General features: G+C 37.5%; 1 protein-coding gene across 32 annotated transcripts in view; it reads left to right on the top strand.

Annotated features, from left to right (window-relative positions):
• CFAP20DC (CFAP20 domain containing) overlaps positions 1–23,540 on the top strand; it is a 238,260-nt gene that overhangs the window by 79,955 nt on the left and 134,765 nt on the right. For all 32 annotated transcript variants that reach the window (XR_006199909.1, XR_006199910.1, XR_006199908.1 and 29 more), the window contains one exon: positions 2,405–2,519. Coding sequence is in view for 27 of the 32 variants with exons in the window: in XM_042929841.1 (XP_042785775.1) it covers positions 2,405–2,519 (115 nt within the window). In the remaining 5 variants the exon portion in view is untranslated. The remainder of the gene's footprint in view (positions 1–2,404; positions 2,520–23,540) is intronic.

Genomic DNA, 23,540 nt, shown 5'->3' with positions numbered 1-23,540 from the left:
GAGACTATAATTATTTGTTTTTATGATATCCATTCATCATGCAAGGTGGAATGTTGACTCCCCCAGTGTGAACAGTAAATTTATAAAACCCTTTACCTTGGCTAAAGACCCTGCATGATTTGGCTCTAGGCTGCCCTTTCTACTTTATGCCCTCTTTTTACCTGCTAGGTCCTACCTAACTCTGCTGGCTTTATTATAAAGTAGATCATTTCTTGATGTTTTCTAATTCCGTCTCTTCTTTGTTTTCTTCATTGCATTTAGGAGAACTGGCATTTATTTTTTCTCTTTCTCCTTTTTTACCTTGCTTTTCTCACCATCATATTCCCCAGTGTACTCCCAGGATACTGTCTGGTTCAGTGAGCTTTTTCTTAAATATGTGAATGAATGAATGTTCCTGTAGTTCTATATGTTGATAAAATGGTAGTCTGCTCAAACATTCTTCTGGAGTTTGATCCTTACCAATTCAAATAAAAATGACATAGTCTTTTCTCTATAAGCAAAGCAGAGCTTTAATAAGATTGTGCTCAACTGAGTTTTGGTTGGTGCAACCAAACTTTTTGTATGATGTGAGGGAACTTTTTCTTCCCTCTCCTTTTCCAGAATCCCAATATGGTTTTCCTTCTATTTTTCTAATCAGAGCTTCTTACACAAGACACCTAATAACATGACAATGCTTTCCAAACATATTTGATCCTATTGGTAAAATGTTTGAGCACACTAACCACATAGGTACATTTATTTATTTCAAAAACACATTTATTTGGAAATGTGCACAAAAATAACATTTGTAAAGAATGGGATGAAAGATAGCTCTAACCACCCCACCTCCCCGTATGCTCATCTCACTTTGAAGACACTGCCTTGGGGCAAATATTATACTATATTTACTTATACATCTAAATATAAAACTGCAGTAAGCTTAACACTTTTGCATTTTAACCTTACCTCTGACTATGGATTGAAAGGCTTTATTGCTTTTTAAATAAATTTATAGTATTGTTTAGTGCAGGTAGGGTATAATTTTTAGGTGGGGCATACTCTGAATTCATCTCATCTAATTTTTACTGTATTTATTCTTAACATTGCTCACTGATAGTTTTTCTACAGAAGAATATGTGTTTTAGAGGGAAGAAATAATGAGATTAGAAAAGTAGGAAGGGAGATAAGGAAAAGCTATAGAAAAGGCCATGTTGGAGCACCTGAGTGGCTCAGTTGGGTAAGCATCTGACTCTTGATTTTGGCTCTCAGGTCATGATCTCACAATTTGTAAGATCAAGCCCTATATTGCACTCTGCGCTGATAGCACAGAGCCTGCTTGGGATTCTCTCTCTCTCTCTCTCTCTCTCTCTCTCTCTCTCTGCCCCCCCCCACTTGCATGCACACTCTCTCTCTCTTTCCAAATAAATAAATAAACATCTTACCGCTTCTCAGCCTTTTGGCTAAGATCAAGTGAAATAAATAAACATCTTTTAAAAAATAAAAGGCTATGTTGACTTAAAATATTTAATTACACTGTAAATATTAATAGTAGTTCATTTGAATGAAATGTTGTCAGCTTGGGGGATTACTAATTGTAGAAAATTAGCAGTTTGTACATGTAGATAAAGTTGCTAAAAATGGTAGAAACATCACTATTCTCCGGTAAAAAGACAGTCTTTAATAAGCATCAACTCTACCATATAGCAGCCTGAGACAGGTTTGGAGATTTTAAGCCTCCTGTTGCCTCTGAGACCTAAAGGAAGCAGAACATAAAAATGAGCCTCTATCAATTTGAAGCAAACCTAATCTTTGTGATCATGGCTGTGGTCTAAATCTATTAAAGATGTTCAAATTCAGTGTCCTTGGTATCACAGCGGCTTGACCTGAATAGTGAGCAATAAACTTGTGTATTATAATTCTGGTTTGAAGATATGTGCTTAGGAAGTGAAACCGACAGTCAGTGTTTTGTGTCTGTCTCTAAGCAGACTAAGAGCCTATATAAAATGACAGGTGCGTTTCTAGGGAAAGAAACCCATAATGTTTTCCTATTTAGTAGGTGACAGTATGTCCCAAGATAACACAAGCTTAAGGGGCTGGAACAAGCAATGGTTATTAAAAGCTAGCAGTTTCTCAGTTCATACAGATTGAATTTTTTCATAGGCTAGAAGACTGTGGAAATCTAGTGTAGAGTACTGAAATAAATTAGCATATTAAGTGAATTTATACATTCAGGCTTGTGAGCACTTTGAATTTAAGGAAGAAACTTTATTACTCCTTGAAAGGAAAAAAAAAGGCAGTTCTTAAATTCTGTGTTTGATCTCCCTATTGGAAAGGGCCTATATGATAAACTATATCATTTTGATGATTATCCAAAGCGGTGGTTATTATATTGATGAAAATCTTTCTCTCTTCTTTCTTTTTTCAGAATTACTGATTTAGGGAACATTAAAAGAAGATTGTATTTATCAACAGTCCATAAGGAACTGTCCTCAACTCCTCTCCATGCAAAAATCCCACTTTTCATGATCAAGCGCAAAATTGTAAGTGTCACATGAATGTTGCTTAAAATATTAAATTTAAATTCAGCAAATACTAATTATGGGCCTACTCTGTGTATAAGGTACTTTGTTAAGTATATAAAAATGAATAAAATGCATACTCTTCCTTTCCCTCCCATGAAAGAGCTTAAAATCCACTAGGTGGGAGAATATAATTATTTGAGCATCTGGAATATTACCAAAACTGATAGGAAGCTCAGTGAAGAGAGAAGTTCTACTGGTATCATCAAAGGGAAAGAAGCCCATCTAACTGCAGGATGAGGAAAGGCTGCATGAAGAAGATTACAGTTAGTTGGGCCTTTGAAGGACTGTAAGAATTCAACAGCTAGAGAAGGGAAGTGAGCATTCCAAGCAGAAGGAACAGCATGAACAGAAGCTTGAAGGCTGGAAATTGGTACACATTTGGAGAACAAAGAATGATTAATCATTGTGGCCAGATTTTCAAAAAATAGCCTTAAGGAAACAGCAGTCCTGTAATACAACAGTCAGATATAGGTTGGGAGATTTTATGCCTATTGTGTAACCTCTAAGACATAAAGCAGCAATAATGTATGGAGATGTAAACTGTAGGTTACAGGCCAAGAAATTTGAGCCTGATATGACTTGACTAGTCTTTCTCAAACTTCAGTTATTTTAGTACTACTCTCATGACTTTACCATGTTTGTGTACAACCTGTGATTAATACTTTCCTTTAAATAACTCACCTTTGGGGATCTTAAATACATTTATTTTAGAAGAAACCTTTTACCACTTACTCAAATGTATGGACGCCAGTATAAGGAAGGATCATGAAAAGTCAGGTGAATATGACACCTGGAAACTAATAAAGCTCTAATAACTGATTCTAAACAAATGGAGATCTGTGATGTGTCAGACAAAGAATTCAGAATAATCTTCTTTTTTTTTAATGTTTATTTATTCTTGAGACAGAGACAGAGTGTGAACAGGGGTGGGGCAGAGAGAGAGGGAGACACAGAATCCGAAACAGGCTCCAGGCTCTGCACTGTCAGCACAGAGCCCGATGCAGTGCTCGAACCCACAAACCGTGAGATCATGACCTGAGCTGAAGTCGGACGCCCAACCGACTGAGCCACTCAGACGCCCCCAGAATAATCTTCTTAAAGAAATTTGGTGACCTACAAGAACATACAGACAGACAACTCAATGAACTTAGGAAAACAAACTACACACAGCACAGGATTTTTGACAAAGGAATAGAAAACATCAAAAATAAACTAATAGAAATGCTAGAGCTGAAAAATATAGGAAGTTGAACTGAAGAATTCAATAGAGAGCTTCAAAAGCGATTCAACCATGCAGAAAAAAGAATGAGTGACCTGGAGGACAAGGCAATTAAAATTATCCAGTCAGGGGAGTAAAAAGTGAAATGAAATGACAAAGAGTGAAAAAACCCTATGAGAATTATGAGACATAAGGAAAATTTACATTATGGGAATATTCCCAATATTCACATTATGGGAATTCCAGAAGAAGAAGAGAAAGAGAAAAGGATAGAAAGTGTATTTAAATCAGTAATGGCTCAAAACTTCCCAAACCTGGGGAGAGAAATAGATATCCAGATCCAAGAGGCCCAAAGGACCCCAAATAAGACTACACAGACATATTACAGACATATTACAATTACATGTTGAGTCAAAGAAAGAATTTTAAAAGCAACAAGAGAAAAGAGAGAAGTTACATACAAAGGAATTCCCATAAAACTATGGGGAGATTTTTCAACAGAAGCCTTTCAGGCCAGAAGAGAATATGATAAATATAAAAGAGATATTGATAAATATTAAAAAAAAAACTTAAAATCAACCAAGAATACGATACCTAGCAAAGCTGTCTTTCAGAAACAATGGAGGGATAAAGACTTTCCCAGACAAACAAAAGCTGATGGAATTCATTACCACTAAACCTGTCTTACAATAAATGCTAAAGGGAGTTCTTTGAGTAGAAATAAAAGTCCTCTAACAACATGCAAATGTAAGAAGGCAATGTAAAACTCACTGTATATGTAATAGAGTTGAAGTCTGTAACAGGGCAATTAGTGGTGCATAATTCATTTATAATAATATAAAATTGCATTCACCCTTCTATGTTTAAGTATGATTTCCTTATTCATCTAAGATTTTTTAGAGTTCAATGTTATGTGGTTTCCAAGAGTTAAATTGTATGTGAGACCAATACACTTTTCTGTGTGCAGTTAAATGAATCAAATCTGTCTTTACCTTGCTTTGTGGGTTCAGTCCCCTTTGTCAGTTAATTAACTGAAGTCCTAGATATTTTCTTAAATTTTAACTGATCATTCTGTACATGGCTATAATACACACACACACACACACACACACACACACACACACACACACACACAGTGTTATTTGTAGGAATACAGTATTTGAAAATCAAATACTATCTTTCTTTGCAAGTGAACCTTGATAACATCGCAAGTGAACTTGATTCTTGATTGACCAATATTTCTTATTTAACAAATAAGTCACATGAATTTGTGCTAGCAGCACCAGGTATCTAATGATATAAGAAGTGTACTGCCGAAACTAAAAAATAAATAGTAATATGTGTAATAGGTCCTGTGAGGCAGTGTTCTTTGATTCATCTACCTCATCTTCCCACTCTCCAGTTAGATGACTCAGTGGAGAATAGTTACATGTAGTTTTTAAAAAATCCTGGTATGAAGAAAGCAAATTGGTCGCTATTTTAGGTAAGTTTAAGCTCATGCTAAATTTTAAAAGGCAAAGCAGTCATAATATTTGTAACATATCTAGAAGTTTTTCCTCAATGTGGTTGAATCTAGAAAGAATTGTTCACTTATATTTGAGATAGTTCTAAGCAATAAGCGAAGATAAAATATTTTTTCTATAGTGTTCTGGTTGAATCTGGAAAGAATTGTTCACTTACATTTGAGATAGTCCTAAGCAATAAGCAAAGATAAGACATTTTTTTCTATAGCATTCCCCATCCCAGTGAAATCACCAAGTCATAACTGCTTGTAATGTATTCTAATTATTTTATATTTTGTTAAATACAAACCCATAAGTAATATATAGAAGTTAAGAGCATGGTATCTGAATTCTGACAGTTACTAGTTATGTGACCCTGTGCAAGTTTCTGTTCATTTTCCTCGTCTATAAAATGCAGATAATATGAGATATACATCCTATTAAGATTGTTGTGGAGATTTACACAAGTATATAAACATGAGGCTTTTAGAACAGTGCCTGGCACAGTCTTAAGTCATAGATAAGGATTATAGCTTCAGTTTGGTCTTTAGTTGCTATATCTTCCAGGAAGCCCTCCATGATATCCCCTCTGTGGTTTAGATATTTGGGGTATAGTTCACCATTGCCATTCACAAATTCATGATCTTCATAACCCTTCTTCAGTCTGCACCTAAATCATATTTGCTTATGTATCTCCCCGCCTTTAGACTATAAGCTTGTCTTAATTGACTTTTATCCCTAGTCCCTATAAGTATATGGCATGTAGTAAGTGCTCCATAAATATTTGTTCAACCAAATTGGCAAATCTTACTGTGTCTCCTGACATGGGAGAGAAAATAAATGAGTTTGTCATGTACCTTTCTAAATGTGCTTGATAATCCCAGAAGTATTCTGTACTATTCAAACAGATATTTTAAAATTCAGTTCTAAAACTTATACTCCTTTCCCCTCAATCCAAGAGATGCTACAGCAGCAGAGTGTCTTTCATTTCCACTGTTAATGCAGTCTATCCCCATTGGGCCCTTATCGAATTAAAGCTGAGCCATGTTTTAGGGGAACCTTCTATAGCAAGAAGTAAGATGAGAGCGAGCACCACCCATTCAGAATGCCATTGCTAGGATCCTCCTTGGTGTTGGTGTGGTGTTGCTCTAGTTCTCTGCTTTTTGCCAAAACTTTCTTCACATCTACTTTCTTAGGAACTGTAGATACTTTGGTGGTAAACTTTGAAGCGCAGTATTTTTAAAGCTCTTTAGCTAACATTTATAAATCAGAAATTGTCAATATTGTCTGTTGTGCAGTGAGCAGTCAGCTGAAGCCGGGTGGCAACTGCACACTTTTAAAAGAGCTTTGAGCTCTGTGTGAAGTTTAGTCCTCACCACTCATAAAGAATGCAGGTGCACTCAGACCCTTCCTGCTTCATACATTTGGGTTATCTGCATAGGCCCTCTGAGCATACAGTTTGCAACCTCAATTTAGAGGGTAATTGCTAAATAGTCCGCTTTGCTTGGTTCTTTAGCTAAAACCTTTACATAGCCAAAGGCAGCAAATAAATATTCTTATAGCCACACCAATATGAATATTTATGTATAGGCCACTTACTATTCCAGTTACCATTAAATGTTCAACCTTTCAAATAAAAAATTTTATTTTTCATGTTATTCTTAATTATGAGTGATTCACTTTAACATTTAAATTACAACAATTTCTTCTTTTAACTTAGGTTTTCTTTTTTTTTTTTATGTTTATTTATTTATTTATTTATTTATTTATTTATTTTTTTCATATATGAAATTTACTGTCAAATTGGTTTCCATACAACACCCAGTGCTCATCCCAAAAGGTGCCCTCCTCAATACCCATCACCCACCCTACCCTCCCTCCCACCCCCCATCAACCCTCAGTTTGTTCTCAGTTTTTAACAGTCTCTTATGCTTTGGCTCTCTCCCACTCTAACCTCTTTTTTTTTTTTCCTTCCCCTCCCCCATGGGTTTCTGTTACGTTTCTCAGGATCCACATAAGAGTGAAACCATATGGTATCTGTCTTTCTCTGTATGGCTTATTTCACTTAGCATCACACTCTCCAGTTCCATCCACATTGCTATAAAAGGCCGTATTTCATTTTTTCTCATTGCCACATAGTACTCCATTGTGTATATAAACCACAATTTCTTTATCCATTCATCAGTTGATGGACATTTAGGCTCTTTCCATAATTTGGCTATTGTTGAGAGTGCTGCTATAAACATTGGGGTACAAGTGCCCCTATGCATCAGTACTCCTGTATCCCTTGGATAAATTCCTAGCAGTGCTATTGCTGGGTCATAGGGTAGGTCTATTTTTAATTTTCTGAGGAAACTCCACACTGCTTTCCAGAGCGGCTGCACCAATTTGCATTCCCACCAACAGTGCAAGAGGGTTCCCGTTTCCCCACATCCTCTCCAGCATCTATAGTCTCCTGATTTGTTCATTTTGGCCACTCTGACTGGCGTGAGGTGATATCTGAGTGTGGTTTTGATTTGTATTTCCCTGATAAGGAGCGACGTTGAACATCTTTTCACGTGCCTGTTGGCCATCCGGATGTCTTCTTTAGAGAAGTGTCTATTCATGTTTTCTGCCCATTTCTTCACTGGGTTATTTGTTTTTCGGGTGTGGAGTTTGGTGAGCTCTTTATAGATTTTGGATACTAGCCCTTTGTCCGATATGTCATTTGCAAATATCTTTTCCCATTCCGTTGGTTGCCTTTTAGTTTTGTTGGTTGTTTCCTTTGCTGTGCAGAAGCTTTTTATCTTCATAAGGTCCCAGTAATTCACTTTTGCTTTTAATTCCCTTGCCTTTGGGGATGTGTCGAGTAAGAGATTGCTACGGCTGAGGTCAGAGAGGTCTTTTCCTGCTTTCTCCTCTAAGGTTTTGATGGTTTCCTGTCTCACATTCAGGTCCTTTATCCATTTTGAGTTGATTTTTGTGAATGGTGTGAGAAAGTGGTCTAGTTTCAACCTTCTGCATGTTGCTGTCCAGTTCTCCCAGCACCATTTGTTAAAGAGACTGTCTTTTTTCCATTGGATGTTCTTTCCTGCTTTGTCAAAGATGAGTTGGCCATACGTTTGTGGGTCTAGTTCTGGGTTTCTATTCTATTCCATTGGTCTATGTGTCTGTTTTTATGCCAATACCATGCTGTCTTGATGATGACAGCTTTGTAGTAGAGGCTAACGTCTGGGATTGTGATGCCTCCTGCTTTGGTCTTCTTCTTCAAAATTACTTTGGCTATTCGGGGCCTTTTGTGGTTCCATATGAATTTTAGGATTGCTTGTTCTAGTTTCGAGAAGAATGCTGGTGCAATTTTGATTGGGATTGCATTGAATGTGTAGATAGCTTTGGGTAGTATTGACATTTTGACAATATTTATTCTTCCAATCCATGAGCAGGGAATGTCTTTCCATTTCTTTATATCTTCTTCAATTACCTTCATAAGCTTTCTATAGTTTTCAGCATACAGATCTTTTACATCTTTGGTTAGATTTATTCCTAGGTATTTTATGCTTCTTGGTGCAATTGTGAATGGGATCAGTTTCTTTATTTGTCTTTCTGTTGCTTCATTGTTAGTGTATAAGAATGCAACTGATTTCTGTACATTGATTTTGTATCCTGCAACTTTGCTGAATTCATGTATCAGTTCTAGCAGACTTTTGGTGGAGTCTGTCGGATTTTCCATGTATAATATCATGTCATCTGCAAAAAGCGAAAGCTTGACTTCCATCTTTGCCAATTTTGATGCCTTTGATTTCCTTTTGTTGTCTGATTGCTGAAGCTAGAACTTCCAGCACTATGTTTAACAACAGCGGTGAGAGTGGGCATCCCTGTCGTGTTCCTGATCTCAGGGAAAAAGCTCTCAGTTTTTCCCCGTTGAGGATGATGTTAGCTGTGGGATTTTCATAAATGGCTTTTATGATCTTTAAGTATGTTCCTTCTATCCCGACTTTCTCAAGGGTTTTTATTAAGAAAGGGTGCTGGATTTTGTCAAAGGCCTTTTCTGCATTGATTGACAGGATCATATGGTTCTTCTCTTTTTTTTTGTTAATGTGATGTATCACGTTGATTGATTTGCGAATGTTGAACCAGCCCTGCATCCCAGGAATGAATCCCACTTGATCATGGTGAATAATTCTTTTTATATGCTGTTGAATTCGATTTCTAGTATCTTATTGAGCATTTTTGCATCCATATTCATCAGGGATATTGGCCTGTAGTTCTCTTTTTTTACTGGGTCTCTCTGTTTGGTTTAGGAATCAAAGTAATACTGGCTTCATAGAATGAGTCTGGAAGTTTTCCTTCCCTTTCTATTTCTTGGAATAGCTTGAGAAGGATAGGTATTATCTCTGCTTTAAACGTCTGGTAGAACTCCCCTGGGAAGCCATCTGGTCCTGGACTCTTATTTGTTGGGAGATTTTTGTTGACTGACTCAATTTCTTCGCTGGTTATGGGTCTGTTCAAGCTTTCTATTTCCTCCTGATTGAGTTTTGGAAGCGTGTGGGTGTTTAGGAATTTGTCCATTTCTTCCAGGTTGTCCAATTTGTTGGCATATAATTTTTCATAGTATTCCCTGATAATTGTTTGTATCTCTGAGGGATTGGTTGTAATCATTCCATTTTCATTCATGATTTTATCTATTTGGGTCATCTCCCTTTTCTTTTTGAGAAGCCTGGCTAGAGGTTTGTCAATTTTGTTTATTTTTTCAAAAAACCAACTCTTGGTTTCGTTGATCTGCTCTACAGTTTTTTTAGATTCTATATTGTTTATTTCTGCTCTGATCTTTATTATTTCTCTTCTTCTGCTGGGTTTAGGCTGCCTTTGCTGTTCTGCTTCTATTTCCTTTAGGTGTGCTGTTAGATTTTGTATTTGGGATTTTTCTTGTTTCTTGAGATAGGCCTGGATTGCAATGTATTTTCCTCTCAGGACTGCCTTCGCTGCGTCCCAAAGCGTTTGGATTGTTGTATTTTCATTTTCATTTGTTTCCATATATTTTTTAATTTCTTCTCTAATTGCCTGGTTGACCCACTCATTCGTTAGTAGGGTGTTCTTTAACCTCCATGCTTTTGGAGGTTTTCCAGATTTTTCCTGTGGTTGATTTCAAGCTTCATAGCATTGTGGTCTGAAAGTATGCATGGTATAATTTCAATTCTTGTAAACTTATGAAGGGCTGTTTTGTGACCCAGTATATGATCTATCTTGGAGAATGTTCCATGTGCACTCGAGAAGAAAGTATATTCTGTTGCTTTGGGATGCAGAGTTTTAAATATACCTGTCAAGTCCATCTGATCCAGTGTATCATTCAGGGCCCTTGTTTCTTTATTGACCATGTGTCTAGATGATCTATCCATTTCTGTAAGTGGGGTGTTAAAGTCCCCTGCAATTACCACATTCTTATCAATAAGGTTGCTTATGTTTATGAGTAATTGTTTTATATATCTGGGGGCAACGGTATTCGGCGCATAGACATTTATAATTGTTAGCTCTTCCTGATGGATAGACCCTGTAATTATTATATAATGCCCTTCTTCATCTCTTGTTACAGCCTTTAATTTAAAGTCTAGTTTGTCTGATATAAGTATGGCTACTCCAGCTTTCTTTTGGCCTCCAGTAGCATGATAAATAGTTCTCCATCCCCTCACTCTCAATCTAAAGGTGTCCTCAGATCTAAAATGAGTCTCTTGTAGACAGCAAATAGATGGGTCTTGTTTTTTTTATCCATTCTGATACCCTATGTCTTTTGGTTGGCGCATTTAATCCATTTACATTCAGTGTTATTATAGAAAGATACGGGTTTAGAGTCATTGTGATGTCTGTATGTTTTATGCTTGTAGTGATGTCTCTGGTACTTTGTCTCACAGGGTCCCCCTTAGGATCTCTTGTAGGGCTGGTTTAGTGGTGACAAATTCCTTCAGTTTTTGTTTGTTTGGGAAGACCTTTATCTCTCCTTCTATTCTAAATGACAGACTTGCTGGATAAAGGATTCTCGGCTGCATATTTTTTCTGTTTAGCACACTGAAGATATCGTGCCAATCCTTTCTGGCCTGCCAAGTTTCAAAAGAGAGATCAGTCACGAGTCTTATAGGTCTCCCTTTATATGTGAGGGCGCGTTTATCCCTTGCTGCTTTCAGAATTTTCTCTTTATCCGTGTATTTTGCCAGTTTCACTATGATATGTCGTGCAGAAGATCGATTCAAGTTACGTCTGAAGGGAGTTCTCTGTGCCTCTTGGATTTCAATGCCTTTTTCCCTCCCCAGTCCAGGGAAGTTCTCAGCTATAATTTCTTCAAGTACCCCTTCAGCACCTTTCCCTCTCTCTTCCTCCTCTGGGATACCAATTATGCGTATATTATTTCTTTTTAGTGTATCACTTAGTTCTCTAATTTTTTCCCTCATACTCCTGGATTTTTTTATCTCTCTTTCTCTCAGCTTCCTCTTTTTCCATAACTTTATCTTCTAGTTCACCTATTCTCTCCTCTGCCTCTTCAATCCGAGCCGTCGTCGTTTCCATTTTGTTTTGCATTTCGTTTAAAGCACTTTTCAGTTCCTCGTGACTGTTCCTTAGTCCCTTGATCTCTGTGGCAAGAGATTCTCTGCTGTCCTCTATACTGTTTTCAAGCCCAGCGATTAATTTTATGACTATTATTCTAAATTCACTTTCTGTTATATTATTTAAATCCTTTTTGATCAGTTCATTAGCTGTTGTTATTTCCTGGAGGGAATTCTGAGGGGAATTCTTCCATTTGGTCATTTTGGATAGTCCCTGGAGTGGTGAGGACCTGCAGGGCACTTCCCCTGTGCTGTGGTGTATAACTGGAGTTGGTGGGCGGGGCCGCAGTCCGACCTGATGTCTGCCCCCAGCCCACCGCTGGGGCCACAGTCAGACTGGTGTGTGCCTTCTCTTCCCTTCTCCTAGGGGCGGGATTCACTGTGGGGTGGCGTGGCCCCTCTGGGCTACTTGCACACTGCCAGGCTTGTGTTGCTGGGGATCTGGCGTATTAGCTGGGGTGGGTAGGCAAGGTGCACGGGGGCAGGAGGGGCAGGCTTAGCTCGCTTCTCCTTAGGTGATCCACTTCAGGAGGGGCCCTGTGGCAGCGGGAGGGAGTCAGATCTGCTGCCAGAGGTTTGGCTCCGCAGAAGCACAGAGTTGGGTGTTTGCGCAGAGCTAGCAAGTTCCCTGGCAGGAACTGGTTCTCTTTGGGATTTTGGCTGGGGGATGGGAGGGGGAGATGGCGCTGGCGAGCACCTTTGTTCCCCACCAAACGGAGCTCTATCGTCCTGGGGCTCAGCAGCTCTCCCTCCCTTTGTCCTCCAGCCTTCCCGCTTTCTGAGCAGAGCTGTTAACTTATGACCTCCCAGACGCTAAGTCGCGCTTGCTGTCGGAACACAGTCCGTCAGGCCCCTCTGTTTTTGCCTGCCAGACTCGGGGACTCTGCTTGGCTGGCGAGCTGCCCCTCCACCCCGGCTCCCTCCCGCCAGTCCATGGAGCGCACACTGCCTCGCCGCCCTTCCTACCCTGTTCCGTGGGCCTCTCGTCTACGCTTGGCTCCGGAGACTCCGTTCTGTTAATCCTCTGGCGGTTTTCTGGGTTATTTAGGCAGGTGTAGGTGGAATCTAAGTGATCAGCAGGACGCGCAGTGAGCCCAGCGTCCTCCTACACCGCCATCTTCCCTCCTCTTCCTTAACTTAGGTTTTCAATGGTAAGGCAATTTGAAAAATTAATAACCATCAGATTAAACAATGGAGATAGCCACTTAGTCAAGACTCACTGAAATCAATCTTCTTTTTCAATATAATTTTAGTTAGTTGGTGATGGTATCAGATGAACATCAATGTCTTGCCACCAAAGTATATATTAATGTATAGTATATCTAATTGTATCTGAATAGGAAGTTCAGGTATGAAATATCATTGAGCATGAATCATTCATTGGAGCTATAAGGAAGTGGTATGATAAATTATAATGCCAAAATCTTTTAGTAACCTTTGCCACTCAAATACCCAGTGTTTGTCATTTAAATGACAACTCTTTAGAAGTTGTACTTTCTTTAACCACAACTCTGTTGGATTATGTTATGGCTTTTATTACAAACTGAAAATGTGGTATAATGTTTTTAAAACTTCCCTTCAAAGATCATTTTTCCCTTAAAGCTAGTGATATAGAAGTTTTTGGTTTTTAACAGTATTTAATTTCTTGAGTGTCACTGAATGAGAAGGAAATAGAGGAAGCAGGTTTACTTAGACACAAGATCATTTAGATATACAGTTAAGATACTAGAGAATGTTTATAACCTTCTGGTGCTTATTTGAAGGTTTGTAAATGTTTTCATTTCCTTTTTGAGAATATCATTTAAAAATACCTGTTTTTCTCACTCTACTCACCTGTCAGTTTAATATGGATGTTGAAGAAATTTGGGGAAAGAAGAGCAGTCCCATGCCTTCTTTTGCTGGCCCTGAATGGTTATGTGAAGTAGGAACAACTACATAAAAATGTTTGTTCTGGAAAACAGATGATTGCCTCATAAATTACATGAATAGGCACAATATTGTTAGAGTTGAAGTGTGGTCTCTACAGCTAGTTTGTAGGGATTCAAATTCTGGTTGTCACTCCTGTCTGTGAGCCCTTGACCAAGTCAGTTAATCTCTCTGTGCTTCATTTTCTCATCAGTTACGTGGTGACATAAGAGAACCTGCTTCCTAGAGGAGTTGTTAGATCAAAACAATTATTACCTAGAATAGTGCCAAGCCCATAGTAAGCGCTCAGTTAATGTTGGTTGATGTAGTTATTATTTTATTTTCTCTTGACATAAATCCATGTTTATCGACTTATGAATATAGTGTCATAATAAACTTCTGAATTTATAGTTTATTTCAGTTGGCAAATATTTATTGAGTCCTTGCTCAGGTCTAGGTCTGTGCCAAATGTTAGGAATCCAAAGGTAAATGACACAGAGTCTTTCTCATCAAGAGATTATACTATGGCAGAGGAGGCAATGTAACACGTGAACAATGAATGATAATGGGCTCTGGTGAACACCAAGCTAATCTTAGGAACCAAATGCTATTAAAGGAAAATATAAGATATATCTAGCCAAGTTGGGGGATGTTATAGGGTGTTTGTGACAAACTGTGAATACACAAAAACAAAAATAATGAAAGTTTATGTCACATTTGATCCATTAACTGATTCAAATGTACATAATTACAGTGCTAGAAAGGAAAGCTAGATGAAACCATAAAGGGGATTGAAAGCCATGTTGAGAAGTTTGAATTTTAGCCCATTAGAAATTTAAAAAATATTTAACATGGAGGAGTTTTGTAGTATGATCTGTATTCTAGAAAATAACTATGATATCAGAATGGGAAAAGCTAGAGGCTGAGTGACCAGTTAAGAGGCAATGCAGAAGTGTAGGTGAGATGTATAAGCCTGAATTAGAGCAGTAGCAAAGAAGTAGATGAGGAGGACAGATAAGAAAGAGACTTAAGAAGTAAAATCAGTGAAAAAATGGAGAAAATGGCACTGAGACTCACTAGACTTAACACCAAGTTAAACACTGTGGAATATCAATAAAATTGAAGTCAGAAATATAGAAACTATTCAAACAAAAGCACAGGGAGGAGGAAAAAAGCCCAAAAAGAGATGAGTACTGTCCAAATGGCTTATGAAACAGTATCAGCCAGTCTAATATGTGTATAATCATAGTAGTAGAAGGAAAGCAAGGAGATTGAGCACAAGAAAATTTATAGACATGATGGTTAAAATTTTTCAAAATTTGAAAAATATACCCACAGATCCAGTAAGCTCAACAAACCGAGTTAAAGATCACTCAAAAACCACACCACAGCACACCATGGTGTATCATAACTTAAAAAACAAACAAAAAGAAACAACCCTAAAACCATGCCCTTGGTATGTTATAAATTGCTAAAGATCAATGATAAAGAGAAAATCTTAAAAAACATCCAGAGGAAAAAATACATTATACACCAGAGAACAATGATAAAATATATCACAGCTTCCCATCTGAAGCAATGAGAATAAGAAGATAATGGAATGATGCTGGGGAAAAATTTTTTTAAACCTGTCAACCTAGAATTCTTTATTTGGTGAAACTATCCTTCAAAAGTTGGAGCAAAATAAAAACATTTTCAGACTGAAAAGGTGAATTTATTGCCAGCAAACTTGCTCTACAAAAATATTAAAGGAAGTTCTTCAGTCTGAAAAAAATACGTACCAGGTAGAAATGTGGGTGTAAATGAGAGCAGAGTGCCAGTAATGTTAAATATGTAGATGAATCTAAAAGATTCTTTATTCATATCATAATTTCTTTAAAAGTATTTGTTGAAAGCAAAAATAATAATGGTATAGAAGAAAAATACATGAAATATATGACATTAACAAAAAGAATGGTAGAGATATTAGTACATGTTTTTTTAGGCTCTTAAGCATGAGATATTCTATTATTACCCAAAGTTAGAGTGTGATAAGTTAAAGATTCATATTTTAAATTGTAGTGCAATCATTAAAAAAAAGGGGAGGAGGGGCGCCTGGGTGGCTTGGTCGGTTAAGCGTCCGACTTCAGCTCAGGTCATGATCTCACGGTCCGTGAGTTCGAGCCCCGCGTCAGGCTGTGTGCTGACAGCTCAGAGCCTGAAGCCTGTTTCAGATTCTGTGTCTCCCTCTCTCTCTGCCCCTCCCCTGTTCATGCTCTGTCTCTCTCTGTCTCAAAAATAAATAAACGTTAAAAAAAATTTTTTTTAATAAAAAAAAAATTTTTAAAAAGGGGGGGAGTATAACCAATCAGCCAATTGATTAATGGGACACTAAAAATGTATTCAATCCTAAAGAATATAGGAAAGAACTAAACAAAGAACAGATGGGACAGATTGAAAACAAATAGCAAGATGGTAGTCCTAAACTCAAAAACATTGGAATAATTACATTAAATGGAAATGGACTAAACTCTCTGACTAAAAGACAGAGATTGTAGATTAATTAAAAAGCAAGATACCATAGTATAATGTTTATAAGAAAGGTATATTAAATCTAAAGACACAGGTGAAAAATTTAAAAAGAAAAAAGTTATACCATGCAAGCACTAACTCTAAAAAAGCTAGAGTGACTATGTTAATATCAGATAAAGTAGACTGCAGGAAAATGAATATTATTTAAAGAAGCATATTCCATAATGATGAGTGAGTCATCTCATGTAGAAGATATAGCAAACCTAAAAGTAACAGATACAAAGAGAAACATAAATACACAATTTTAGATGAAGATTTCAACATTCCTCTCTCAGATTTCCCTGCATCTGAAGCATCTAAAATATGCAGAATTAAATAATCAAGAGAATATATCAATGACATAAAAAAAATGGACAGTGGAGAAAATAAAACCAAAAGTTTGTTCTTTGAAAAGATATAATAAGTGATAAGCTGTTAGCTGTATTAATCAAGAAAAAAAGTACACACATTACCAATATCAAGAATGAAAGGGAAAAGGGAAAATAAAGGAATATTATGAACAATATTTTGCCATTAAATTTGACAATTTAGATGAAGTGGGAAATTTCTGTCAAAGACAATTTACTAAAACTGATACTAAAGGAAATTAAAATTTAAAATAGCCATATGTTTATTTATAGGAATTGAATTTGTAATTAACATTCCTGCAAAGAAAATACAGGTCCAGAAATCGACATCCAGGCTTTACGTATAATTCTATCAAACATTTAAGAAAAAAAATAATACCAATTTTAAACACTCTTTCAGATAATAAAGGAGAATGAACATTTCCCAAATCATTGAATAAAATGAGGTCAGCATAATTCTGATACCAAAACCAGCAAAGACATTAAAATCCCCAAAAGAGAACTATAAATCAGTATCACTCATGAACATAAATATATGAATCCTTAACATCAAGTATTCAAGGTTGGTCTTATATTTGAAAATCAGTGTAAGTGATCACATTAACAGAATAATGGAGAAAAAAATCATAAGATCATCTCAATAAATGTAGAAAAATCTCTTAACAAAAATTCATTAGCCACTTATGATTAAAACTTACATCAAACTAGGAATAGAAGGAAGCTTTTTCAACCTGATAAAGGGTTCCCATTAAAAAAAATCTACAACTGAATGATACTTAGTGGTGAAAAAGTGACTATTTATCCCCTAAGACAGGGAACAAAGCAAGGTTATGTACTCTACTTCTATTCAGCATTGTATTGGAGGTCCCAGCAAGTGCAGTAAGATAATAAAGAGAAATAAAACACATACAGATCATAAAAAAAGAAGTAAAACTTTCTCTCTTTGCAGACAATATAATCATCTAATTAGACAGTTCTAAGCAATCCACAAAAACTAAACAAAACCTACTAGATTAAGTGAGTTTTATAGGGTCACAGAACATAGCATAGATAGAACCAAAGTCAATTGTATTTCTATATATTTCTATATAAGTTGTTTATAGCAGTAAGCAGTTGAAATTAAAAAAATTTTTATTTTAAATATTTTTATTAAGTTTTTAATTTTAATTCCAGTATACTTCACATAAACAGTTATATTCATTTTAGGTATACAATATGGTTATTCAACAATTCTATTTTTAATTTTTAATTTTGAAAATATTTACAATAGCATCAAAAATACATAATATTCAGGAATACATTTAATAAAATATATGCTAGACCTCTACACTGAAAAGTATAAAATGTTGCTGACAGAAACTGAAGAAGACCTAAATAAGTGGAGACATGTTGTTTATGGATCCAAAGAATGTATACCCAATCTAATCCCAATCAGAATCCAGCAGGCTTCTTTTTTTTTTTAAGTTTATTTTTATTTATTTTGAGAGAGACAGAGACAGCACGAGTGGGGGAGGGGGCAAAGAGAGAGTGAGACAGAAAATCCCAAGCAGACTCTGCGCTGCCATCACAGAGCCCAACGTCGGGCTCGAATTCACAAAACCATGAGATCATGACCTGAGCCGAAACCAAGAATTGAATACTTAACTGATTGAGCCACCCAGGCGCCCAAGGCTTTTTAAATTTTTTTTAATAGTTTTTGCAAAATTTATTAACAAATTCTAAAATATATATGGGAATTCAAAGGTCTTAAGTTACAAAACAATTTTCAAAATGTAAAAATTGTACCTCATGATTTCAAGACATGGTATAAAGCTACAGTAATCAGGCCAATGTGTTATTGGCATAGATACCACTAAAGGTTTAGAAATAGACACACATATAGTCAGTTGATACTCAACCAAACACGAGAGCAATTTAATAGAGATAGGAGCATCTTTTTTCAGAACTAGAACTTCTGAGCATCCATATGGGGAAAAGAAAATGAACCGCAACCCATACTTCACACCATTCACGAAAACTAAGATAAATCATAGATCTAAATTTAAATGCTAAAAATATAAACACTTTTAGGAGATTTCGTAGAACCCAGAAAACATTAACCCTAATAAAGAATAAATTGACAAAAATGGGCTTCAACAAAATTTAAAACCACTCATCAAAAAGACATTCTTAAGAAAATGAATATGCAAGCCACAGCTGGGAGAAAATATTCCTAATACATATATCTGGCAAAAGACATATCCAGAATATATTCTACAACTGTGTAATTTAAAAAATGACATTTTTAAGGCAAAAACAATTGAACAAGCTCTTCACAAAGATTATGCAATCAAATAAACATGTGAAGAGCTCCAGGGAGCTCCAGCTTCAGGGGAATTCGAATGAAAAACACAGTTACATTACTTCACCCACTAGAATGGCTAAAATAAAAGACACAGGAAATACGAAATACTTGTGAGGTATAAAGCAATTGTCCTACATTTCCAGCATAGATGGAGAATTTCCAGCATAACCACTTTGGAAATATCTTTGGAAGTTTCTGATAAAGTTAAACATTTACCCATTGATCCAACAATTCCACTCCTTGGTGTATACCCATGGAAATGTAAGTATGTGGACACAAAACTACTTGTATGGGAATTTTACAATAGCTTTATTTATAAAAGCCAAAATCTTGAAATAACCCATATGTCCCACAACAGAAGATTGAACAGTTAAATTGTGGTATATTCACAGAATGGGGTACTACTCTGCAAAACAAGAATGGATTACTAATACATGCAACAACGTTGATGAACCTCAAGTATTAAGCCCAGTGAAAGAAGCCATTTACTATGATTCCATGTATATAAAGTAATAGACAAAACTAATCTAAGGTGAAAGAAATTAGTGGTTGCCCTTGAGAGGGGTGAGTTTGAGATTGACAGGGAAGCAGCACAAAAGATCTTTCTGGAGTGACTGAAATGCTTTATAACTTGATGGTATGCAGGTGAATGAATGGTCAGAATCATCAAACTGTTCCCTTAAAGTCTGTGTATTTTGTGGTATGAAAGTCAAAAAGATTGTATGGTTAACATATGTTAAGCATATATATGTTAGGCGCTATTATAAGTGCTTACATGTATTTAAACATTTAATCCTAACAACTCTGAGAGATGTATTATAATTACCATCATTTTACAAATGAGGAAAGCAAGGCACAGAGAGGTTAAGTAACTGTGAAGATTATCTAACTGGTAAATGGTGGAGGTGGAAACCAAACCCAGGCAGATAAGCTCCAGAGCCCACACTCTTGCATCCCTAGGAGGAATGTATTTAAAAGGAGTTGCCAGGAGGGTTTAACTGGAGGGAATTTCCAGACAGGTTAAAGAACAGAATATTATAATTAGATAATAGAAAGTAATTTCTAATTCCAAATTTTAAAAGTTAAGTGTTTCAGAGAAATGAAGTTAAATCTCAGGATGTGGCCATCTGAGTGGATTACTGGGTGAAGAGGTGAAGAAGCTTTTGAGGGAAAGGAGGTTAAGGGACTCAGGGTATTGGACAGTACTATAGAAGGTAAGGTGAATCTGGTCCCAGCATTTTTCGGGAATGTGTATGTGGGCTGGCAACGGTGTGTCTGCAGAAGTGGGAGTGACCAGGGACTGAACTGAAGATCAGTGAATTTAAAAGGGTAGAAGAACCTGTGAACGCAATGCCTCAGACTTCAAAGAAGATGGGGTTCCCAATAGGAAGTTTAAGCCCTCTCCCAATGCGACCTAGCCCCATGGCCTCAAAATCAGAGGTTGTAGAAGCCCATGTGAACTCCATAAGTGAGCTTCAACTCCAGAGTTAAAAGCTAATATCTTAGAGAAAAGCCAGGTTTCAGTTAAAGTAGGGTATTGCAGGACCCTAAGAAAAATACAGAGGATGTAAGTACTTTTCAATAGTAAGGATTTCAGAGGGCACAGTGAAAGATGACTTGAGAATTAGCAGGAGAAAGATGGGCTGCTATTTCAGGAAGAGACTGTGTGCTCAATGCAGATTAAGAATGGGAGGTGGGGGTCAACTGCTAAATAGGCATCATGAAGATACGTTATAAGGAGCTTGCTTTTCTGTGGTTCAACCAGGAGCTGCAGCACCAACAGCCCCAACTTCTCCTTAACTTCCCTGTCTCTGTGTAAGGACTTGTCAAGATTTGCTTTTCCTCAGGAAACTGTTTTTTATATAGTAGTAATAGGTAATTGCTTCTCTTGACCATTCAGATATAAAACTGCTATTTTGATTTCTGCTTACACCATTTAATAAACAATATGATGGTGATTGAGATGAATATGGCCATTGTAAGCAGATTTTCTATGGAGATATTAAAGCTAACATGTGAAATATTATTTTAAAGGGCACAAGAATAAATGTCTTTAAACCCCATTCCTTGTTATCATTTTAGGAACACAAAAACAGAATGAGGTTCTAAAATTGAGAGAAGAGATGTACTTTAGGATTGCTAGGCTATGAAATTGTGGTTTCTTATTTGTTGTTTCCTTTTAGAAAGGCACCACTAGCTAGAGCTGTGCGCAGTGACTCAGGCTCTTTCTACACTGGCAAAATGAATCCAATTATCTTCACATCTTTCCTGCAGTAATGGCAAGGAAAATCAGAAAGTGCTGGACGACCAAGAACTTGTTATTGCATGCATTTGACCGGTGTGTGTGTGTGTGTGTGTGTGTGTGTGTGTGTGTGTGTGTTCACACAGTCTACTGGCCTTACACCAGTATATAATAAAGCCATAGGGCCAAAACATGAATCTGTAAAACCTAGAAATTCATGCTTTGAATCATTCTTCTGCCGTTTGCCAGCCAATTCCTTTATGCAGAATTCCATGCTGGAGCTAAATAGTATAAACTCTCTTACTAATTGAAGCAACAAACTAAGCAAAACTGTCTTTTCTCTGTCAGATTGCTGTCTTTCTGGTACATAATTTTTAAGCCCATAATTAGGAATATTGTAAATCAAGAATTCTTTGCTAGACTAGAGTTACACATAGGAAGAAAGTGATTAGAGGTCAAGAAAAATGTCAAAAAAGGGATTTTAAGACTGGTTGATCACCAAGAATAAAGAAAATAATATTTTATAAAGATTAACTATTGGGGTGCCTGGGTTGCTCAGTTGGTTGAGCATCCAACTTCAGCTCAGGTCATGATCTCACGGTTCGTGGGTTTGAGCCCCACATCAAGCTCTGTGCTGACAGCTTGGAGCCCAGCTCTTGGTTAAGATTCTGTGTCTCCCTCTCTCTCTGCCCCTCCCCTGCTTGCACTTTGTCTCTCAAAAAAAATTTTTTTTTTTAATTTAAAGAAAAAAAGATCAACTATAAATCAGATAAGCCGCATATTGGTAGTAGAGAGTTCATACTCTTCTGAAACTCCCAAAAGCCTATCACAGTGTTTATATGAATAATGAGTTATTTGTTGAAGCTTATGAAAAGTGGAACCTTTACAGATACCAGCTAAAAAACAGTAATTTCTATTTCCTCTAGCCAGTGGAGACTTATGAAAGTTATTCCCATCTTTCTCAGGAGCTACTCCCATCTGTACCTCTAAGAGATGAATGCACTAATTATCAGTTCCCACACATTTATGGGGTTAGTTGAGTGATTATAAAATGAGAGTTTGAGGATTTTGCATGAGGGAGAGCTTGGGAAGATGGTGGAGTAGGAGGACCCTGAGCTCACCCCATCCCACATTTCGACTAGGTATCGTCCACATCCAAGTCAACAAACCGGAGGGTAATCTGAAGACTGGAGGAACAAATTCCTCAACTAAATATAGAGAAGAAGCTGCAACCAAAAGTTTAGAAAGGGCAGAAAGGCAGAGGGAGCCTGCCTGCAGGAGGGAGGGAGCTGCGTGCAAAGAGGGCAGATAAATGGACCCTTGCACCAGGGGGCTCACACAGCGAAGACTAATCCCCATAACATTTGGCTTTAAAAACCAGAGGGCCTGAGGTACCTGGCTGGCTCAGCTGGTAGAGCATATGACTCTTGATCTTAGGGTTATGAGTTCAAACACCACATTGGGTATAGAGTTCACTTTAAAAGGGGGGAGCACCTGGATGGTTCAGTCAGTTAAGCAGTTAAGTGGCTAAGTGGACAACTTTGGCTCAGGTCACAATCTCACAGTTTGTGAGTTTGAGCCCTGCATCAGACTCTGTGCTGACAGCTCAGAGCCTAGAACATGCTTCAGATTCTGCGTCTTGCTCTCTCTCTGCCCCTCCCCTACTCACACCCCATCAAAAAATGAATAAACGTTAAAAAAAAACCAGAGGGGCTGAATTCCATGAGTTTATAAGACCAGTGGTACCTAGGGCTTTAAAAGTCAGCTGACTCAGTGGTGGGCAAGCCAGGAGAGTGAGTAATAGCTGGGCCTCCACCCTGAAAGAGACAGCAGTCTGCATGGAGAGGCAACAAAAAAAACCAGTAGTTTGCACAACCATGGGGGCAAATGGGAGACAGATCTGCACATACTGATTCCAGAGCGTGCTGGGGGACTTCTCTGAAAGCAAGGGAACTCGCAGATGCCATTTTCCTCCCCCATCTCCTAGCATAAGTACAGAGCCACCTTTGAGAAGTGGAGCTGCACAGATACTTGCTGCCTGACCCACTGGCAGTGTGCCATGCCCACAGGTTCTGTTGAGAGCTAGCCGACTCCAAGCCTGCTGGCTTCAGCCCTCAGCTCAGGACAAATTTTGTGAAAGCCACACAGTGCACCCCACCCACCACCACTGCACACCACGTGCAGTCACCACGCTGGCCTAGACACTGCACCACACCCAACCATGAACCCCAGCCACCCTTTGTGTGCAGGGCCCACCCTGTCCAGTCATCTTTGCTC

The sequence above is a fragment of the Panthera leo genome, chromosome A2 (assembly GCF_018350215.1).
Source record: "Panthera leo isolate Ple1 chromosome A2, P.leo_Ple1_pat1.1, whole genome shotgun sequence".
Taxonomy (NCBI): Eukaryota; Metazoa; Chordata; class Mammalia; order Carnivora; family Felidae; genus Panthera; species Panthera leo.
The sequence above is the reverse complement of the archived record's forward strand: the minus strand, read 5'-3'. Positions and strand labels throughout refer to the sequence as shown.